The 8014-nt window shown below is 48.7% G+C and overlaps 1 protein-coding gene across 1 annotated transcript in view; it reads right to left on the reverse strand.

Annotated features, from left to right (window-relative positions):
* Positions 1-6334: 6334 nt before the first annotated feature.
* The window catches only part of LOC107106000 (cytochrome P450 26B1), a gene marked incomplete at its 5' end in the record, with an annotated part of 9249 nt that continues 7569 nt past the window's right edge, over positions 6335-8014 (reverse strand). Inside the window, one exon of the mRNA XM_015406075.1 lies at positions 6335-6874. Coding sequence (XP_015261561.1) covers positions 6482-6874 — 393 coding nt within the window. The remainder of the gene's footprint in view (positions 6875-8014) is intronic.

Here is an 8014-nt window from a genome sequence, read left to right on the forward strand (position 1 = left end):
CATAGAGGCCAAGACCTTCCCCTGATGTTGCCTCCTGTCTCTGGGATTCAGAGGCTGACTGCCTCTGAATATGGAGGTTCCCTTTAGTCACCATTGCTGGTAGCCACTGATAGACCTCTCCTCCATGAATCTGCCTAATCCCCTTTTAAAGCCATCTGTGCCTGTGGCCATCACTAGATCATGTGGCAGTGAATTCCACATTTTAACCATTCATCATGTAAAGAAGTATTTCCTTTTGCCCTTCTCCTGTCCTGGCTCTGGCCCCTGGATCTCAGCTGCCCCACTTCCATCTCTTCAGACCCCCACGCCTTCTTGGTCTCTTCCGTCTCTAGATCCAGCATCAAGGTCTACCCCTTAGCCAAACTGAACTACTGTCTCCCTTCTGTAGAAGCTGGAAGATGCCCATGGTGTACAAGGGGTCTCCCCACGTCTGTAGTCTGATCCTCCAATCCAGACAAGGCCTAGCGGGAAGAAGAAAGTCTTGCTCGGCCAAGACTTGGCTGAAGCAGAGGACAGGTGGTTCCAGTCACATCATCTGTGAAGGAGCCAAACATCTGTTCGAGGGAACACAGAGGGCTAAATCCACCTTTCTGCTCCCCTCCCCACAAACACACAGATTTCTGGGGACATAAGCACAGAGCAGAGCTCTTGGGGTCCTTCAGCCATGGAAAAATTAGGAACTGGGGCCAGGAAGTTTGTGAACACTCGTAAGAACACAAGAGAAGCCAATGTTGGATCAGGCCAATGGCCCATCCAGTCCAACACTCTGGGTCACACAGTGGCCAAAAATACCAGGTGCCATCAGGAGGTCCAGCAGTGGGGCCAGGACACTAGGAACCCTCCCACTGTCCCCCCCCCCCACAAGCACCAAGAATATAGAGCATCCCTTGCCCCAGACATAAGAACATAAGAGAAGCCAATCTTGGATCAGACCAATGGCCCATCCAGTCCAACACTCTGGGTCACACAGTGGCCAAAAATACCAGGTGCCATCAGGAGGTCCACCAGTGGGGCCAGGACACTAGAAGCCTTCCCACTGTTGCCCCTTCCCCAAGCACTCCATTATGTCAACCGCAGAGACGACACAAAAATGGGCCACCTCCGACACAAAGGACAACACATCTGAAGATTTGACTCTTTTTATTTTTATTATGGAAGTCTATAAAATAGCCACATTGATTATTTTCTTTATAAGATCGTTGTGAAATACAGAACGTTCATTTATTCAACACATCACGGAGGCAGTCCGCCAAAATGTCTTCACGCGCGAGCCCCACCGACATGAACGGGAGTTGCACAACAGCATATTGGTGTGCAAATCCCACCCGTTTCGACAGAGCTACCGTGGGAGACCTTCCGAAAGAGCTGGCCCCAGTATTATATACACATTAAAAACCACATGACACAAAGTACATCTTCACACGGCACCAAAATATACCCCATCCAACAGGTGCTTTTTTTGTTTTCTTTACTATTAATAACAATGGGCCCGATCCGAGGGAGGCGGTCTCTTGCTCAAGCCCCATTCATACCAACGGAGCATGAGCAGGTGCCCCCCCCAAACACTCTTAGATGGTGCACCAACAGATAAAACTTTTTTTTCTTGCCAGACACTGTTTACAATAACGGAAGCGGCCGGAGGAAGGCGGGGGGAATTCATATTTTACTAAATAACAATATTTAACAGCAAAACCTTTGATACTAAATATCTATTTTGAATTATAACAAAAATAGTACTTATAATAATTATAATAATAGTTTATAAACTCAGACCAAAAACACACATACACACACTGACCACCTTTGTATATAAAATAATATATCAAATTAGACCGGACGCAGAAATACGAAGAACACCAGACAAACATCTTCAGGGAATCAAAAGTGCTTAATCCTGCAAATCCTCTGCAGCAACATCTTAATAGTTTTAGTCAAGTTATATTAGTTAAGAAGGATAATTCAGTCATGAGCTATCTTCGCCTAGGTACAATACACACACAAGTATACAGATACACACACATACACACATATAGATAGATATATATAGAAGTTCATAGGATGTCTGCCTCTTACGTTTTCCCCCATTACTGGTCATTCAAAGAACCGCACCAAACTTAAAATAAAATGCCATCTCTCTCTCTCTCTCTCTCTCTCTGTTTACTGAGAAGAAGTAATTGGATATCTAAAGTTCTGGAGCTGCTTCTTCTCCTCAGCCTCGGCATGTGGATGGTCCAGGGAGTGCCCCATGCGGTCTTGGAATCTGTCCCCGGCATCCTTGGAAGTCCCACAATCAATCTTGGGCGCCCCTCTCAAACTGCAAGCTATTTCACTGGTATCTTTAAGAATATTCCCTCGCCCACCAGCAACCCAAGTTATTACTTGTGGGTTGTCCCCCGAAACACACACAAACACAAACAACACACGCATCTCGTCTGTAGAGAAAGTCGATCCGGCATCTAACTGGGGATCCCTAGAGAGAAGAGCTAAACTGGTTATCCAGATGAAGCTATACAAAGCCCTGTTTGCAAGCAACACGTAATGTGTGAATCTGAAGACATACATACACCTTATGGTGTCTGCAACTGAGGGCAAAGTGTATGCACGGGGTCCATTTCCAAGAAGGGGGGTGTTCGAGAAGCTTCAGTGGGTCAGGAGGGTACGCCCTCTGCCCCGGAGCCCTGAGCTTGTGACGGTGGCTGCAGTGACCACAGGTTGGCTCTCAGGTGAAAGACAACCATTTCGGACTGCCAAAAGGAGCGTTCCGCCACATTCCACTTAGCTTCTCAGCAGTGGAACGGCCTGGACTTCTCCCAGTGACATTTTATACAAATGCCATTTGATAACGGGTTTCACAGGACAAGCTCAAATGTCCTGTAGTGCCTTAAAGACCAACAAAGCCCCCAGGGTACTGCAACGCCCCTCTTGCCTTCTGAGGGGGAGATAAAGGCTCAGGGATCTCTGTTCCCACTTAGATTCGAGCCCAGGAGCACCAACAAGATTTTGGGGTAGAAGCTTTCAAGAGTCAAAGTTCCCTTCAAATGTGACTGGGGGGGGCTTTGAATCTCAAAAGGTTAAACCCTGGAAATCGCGTTGGTCTCTAAGTTAGTACAGGGCTCGAGCCAGGCTCTTCGACTGCAGACAAACACAGCTACCCACCTGAAACTATCTTAAGGGTAGAGAATCCCTTAGGAAAGTTCTCCTGCACAAGCACAGTGTTATCTCTTGAGCAGCAACCCTTCACTTCAAGGTGGTTCATGCAACGGAGCTTCCTGAAATGCCTCATGGGTCGAAAGCCACAGAGGGGCCCCTGCCTGATGTTCTCTAGTTCCCTGTTATTTGTGTCAGAAGTAGCACACTGAACCCCAGGAAAGAGGTTGCTGAATAATATTTGCCTTGGCAGTATGGGTGTCCTGTCAAGGCTGTTCTCTGCCCAGCAGTTATTCTCTGCAGCCTTTCCTATAGCTCGGCATCTTGGGCGTCACTTGCCCTTCACTTGCTTGGGGCAAGTGAGGCCAAGGGCAGTGAGGGCAATGAAGGCTCCGACGGGCACTCAGAGCAGTCACTCAAAGTAGGACTTGTCCCCAAGAGGCCCGCAAAAGAGAGGCAAGCAGGAGGTGTTTTTTTCAACACACCCAAAATGCAAAGGAAATTGTTTCCACGCAGCCTGAACTCCTCCACTCAGTGCCGTCGAGCTGCAAATTAAAAAATAAAAAAAGAGTCTGGGCGTGAGGAATGAATGAGGAATGTCCCATCTCTGCATCGCTATCCTTTTTACAGTTTTATCTTGCTGCCCAAACAAAGGCTGCATTGCTGCATAGCTTGCGCACGTGCTGATTCCCAGTCTGATTTACGCACTCCTATGACTCCACATAAGGTGGCCGCTCATCATTTGGCATTTTAAATGTGCTTTAATGTTGTTGGTTTTTTGGGGGTGGGGGGTTACGTACCCATTCATTCAGGAAGGTTTAAGCAGGCCTTCAAACTGGGGGCCCTTTGAGGGTATCCTCCATTCTCACCCATTTTGCTTACCTGCAAGAGTCTTCCCCTTGACCTTGTGTGACCTTGGCTCCAAGGCTCCTTATTGGACACAACATGGTCTGAACACCCAGTACTGAATAAGCAGGGCTGGGAAGCTTGCAAGACTTCTAAACAATAAAAAATTGTCCAGGTATTTGACAACAATCAGCAGTGGTCAGTGTGGCAATCAGTGTTCCCTCTAAGCTGAGTGAGTGTGAGCTAGCTCAGTTTTTTAGCCTCCGGCTCGCACATTTTTGTCTTAGCTCAGGAAGGGATGGCTCCAGAGCAATTTTTCCTCTAAGCTGTGGAGTCTTGTGAGCAAAAATTCTACTTTGTGAGCTACTGGCATGAAAGTTGTGAGCGAGTGATTTGGCTGCTGCATAAATTTGCCTTGGCAGTATGTGCTAAGACAAAAATGTGTGAGCTGGAGGCTAAAAAACAGTGAGCTAGCTCACACTAACTCAGCTTAGAGGGAACACTGCTCCAGAGCACACTAATTTATGCAGTAGCCAAATAGCTTGCTCACAACTTTAATGCCAGAAGCTCACAAAATAGAATTTTGACTCACAAGACTACACAGCTTAGAGGGAGCATTGGTGGCAATTCATGTGGGCAACCCCCCTTTGGAATACAGAGGGGTCCCGAAAGACTCCGGTTTTGCAAACGTAGGTCTCCAAGAGACACATTCCTGGGCTCTTCCCAATGACCACAGTTTTCCAGACCGATGCTCCCTAATGAATGGCACCATGGCATTTCTAAGAGACCAAAAATGCATAATGTTTGAACATGCATAATGCAGGGGGATGGAACGCCATTGTATGGATGAAGGGATTCAAGAGCGAGACTACACCAGCCAGCATGCCGTGCCTTTACCCTGTGCTGCTCCTTTAAGTAGGGTTAGACCCCCTTCAGTGCAATGGGGAAACTTCGGGCATCTTGAAATCACGGCGTGCTTCTGGACGCACATGGCCTCCTGCTACTGAGAGAGGGCTTCCAGGAAACCGACGACTGCCATCGGGTGTGGACGGCAGGATGGGGGACCACAGGGGAGCGAAAGCCAGGCGGCATAGCAGCAATTGGCAGAGTTCAGAATACACATTTGCCCACAACCTCCGTTCTCTGCAGTGACCCTGGTTTGCCTGATAGTCGGTGTGAGATGCCCGCGGCTGGGATCTGACTGTGAGTCTTGGAGAGAAAGAGCGGAGAGCTTTCCCGCTCACCCACCACAAAAGCAATGTGTCTGCTGGCCCAGAATCCAAAAGAACGCTTCCCTAACCGGTTCCTAAAATGGGTGGAGCGAAGCAGCCAGAAGACAGCTGGAGGCACACCTTGGTGAGGTGAGAAGCAGGAGAAGACCTGAGCATCGGCCCCAGCAGACGCCCCAGAGAAAACTCCAAGAGTTTTGCACAGACATGGATCCCAGGCCCCGTAGCTACAGTGGGGCATCTCGGGGCCTGGCCCCCCAACTCACTGGCAAGGCCCCCTGACTTCCCATCCAGCCCCCAGGCCCCCCAACTTCCAATTTTTTATTTTATTTGTGGCGCACCCTTGGGGGGGTGCCCCCTGACTTATTTAAAGGCCACCCGAATTTTAAAAATCCTGTCTACGGGCCTGATGGATCCATACCCACATCTAATCCTTTTGGACTTTCCAAGTCTCCTTCAACCGTTTTCTGACCACATCCCTGAAAGGGTGCTTTAAAGAGACAACAAGGTAAACATTCACACCAGAAAGAGCCCGTGAGCATTCATATTTAGTGCGGCAGCAGGCAGCCTTGGTCCTCGCTGCCCACAGGTGGGAAGGCTCCTTCAACCCCACCACCCACCACACAAGAATGACGGGAGCCAGGACCTGTGGAGAGATTCTCCGGCCTACTTTCTGCAAAGAGGCCCTAACCGAAAAATATTCGGCAATCCTGTGGTCACTGGCTTATTTAACACTGTTAGTTCTTTCGGAGGTCAAAATCTGCCCGAGGTCACCCCTCCCGTTCCCCTCAGGAAACTCTCCCCACCCCAGACAGATGGCAGAGCTGGACCTCGGGAGGACCGGACAAGCTCCGAAGCCTTTTCCCGTCTCCACCACCAGGTCAACTCCTCTTGCAGTGAGCAAGTTTCCATTTCAGATCACGTTCATAAATACATATATATATATATCTATATATAACATCTATATTTTGTTTTATGGTCAAGACAATCCCTTTTCTCCTTTATGTTCATAAAAAATAAAACATAAACCATCAAGAGGATCCCCTCAGCGCTCCCCCCCCCCCCCCGGAAAAACACACACACACACACATCATAATTTTGTTTTGGCGTATTCATCCAAGCAGGTTTCGACCAAGGACGTACCACAAGAGCTGGTCTGGTGGCGCATCTGCATCAGCGGGGGGGGCCCTTCCTAGTTCCCTTCCCTTCCGGCCCCCCAGGCTCCCCAGCCGTGAGAAGCAGCAGCCCGGGGCTCTCCCTCAGACTGTGGCATCCAGCATAGCTTCCGTTTCTGTCAAGATCTCGTTCTGATTGGAATCAAGTCCAAAGAACTTCACCTTCAGTCCGTCGACCGGGTGGACCACGGGCACCAACGTGACCCGAGAGAAAGTCCTGGTGGCTAACTCGAACCGGCTCGTGCTGGCCAGCTCAATGGCGAGTGCTTTGAGGAAGAGTTTGGCAAGGTGCTTGCCGAGACAGGTCCGTACGCCTCCGCCAAAGGGGAGATAATGGAACCTGCCGTCCTTGTCTTCCGTGCGGCCCTGTCCAAAGCGGTCGGGGTCAAAGACGTCCACGTCCTTGAAAACGGGGGCTGTGTCGTGGGTGTCTCGAATGCTGTACATGACGCTCCAGCCTTTGGGGATCTGAAAGCCCTGCGGAGGAAGAGAGCAAGAGGGTGTCAGAAGTTGGACAAGTGCCTGAATGACAGAGTGTGGGCATCAGCAATCATGCACGAGGCCTAAAGCAATGGGGACGGGGGGGACGGGACGGGACTGCTGCCCCACCCGGATCCCATCTGAACTGTTTGTTCTATAAACCCCCGATTTAGAGTATGCTTTAATTTTGATCAATAAATACTAGACATCTGAGACACCTACGAAACTTAAACAAAGCTTTGGAGGCAGCTGAAATGGACAAATTGACTTTATTGATGAAGGGACACTCGGGCTCTGCATTCCAGAATACTTGGTCACAATTTTATAGCTGGTATAATAACTACATAAAGGTAGAAATAAATAAATAAATGACAAAGTCCAAGAAAACAAAGTTCATATAACCCAATGAGGTAGAAACGTAATGATATTTACTCATCGTATATAGTTGTAGAAAATAATGTTTGCATTTAGGCAAATTAAATATAATAACTATGAAGATTTATTACCCCCGTCAATGTTAATGTTTTGTATGTATGTGTTAATGTTTGTATGTTAAGTTTGTATCGTTTTATGATGGAAAAACTTAATAACATTCTGCCCTTAGGGGCGGTTTAAAAATAAATAAATACTAGCTAGTTGAACTCAAATTCCTACAAGAGGGTTGCTAACCCAACTGTATTATCAGAAAGCAATGCTCCCTCTAAGCTATGGAGTCTTGTAAGCAAAAAATCTACTTTGTGAGCTGCTGGCATTAAAGATGTGAGCGAGCGGTTTGGCTCTTTGGCTCCTGCATAAATGGGAGCCATCCTTTCCGAGCCGAGACAAAAATGTGTGAGTTCAAGGCTAAAAACCTGTGAGCTAGCTCGCACTAACTTAGCTTAGAGGGAACACTGCCCTGGAGCGGCTGAAATAGAAATCAGTTTAGGCAGGCATGAAAGCCCAAAGTCCACCGCTTTCTGGTGGGTTGTCGGCCCGCTCTGGAAACCAACAGAGGTCTCCAGGGCAAGTCGGAAGGGAAGGTGGTGTTTTTACCCCCTCCTCCCTGCCACAGAGCTGAGAGCTTGGGACACGGGGAGCAGAGGCCCCGGGCGAGCTAAGAGCACCAGCCACACCTGCTCCAGGGCCTTCCAGCCCGGC

This window comes from Gekko japonicus, unplaced genomic scaffold (assembly GCF_001447785.1).
Source record: "Gekko japonicus isolate JY-2015 unplaced genomic scaffold, Gekko_japonicus_V1.1 scaffold561, whole genome shotgun sequence".
Classification (NCBI taxonomy): Eukaryota; Metazoa; Chordata; class Lepidosauria; order Squamata; family Gekkonidae; genus Gekko; species Gekko japonicus.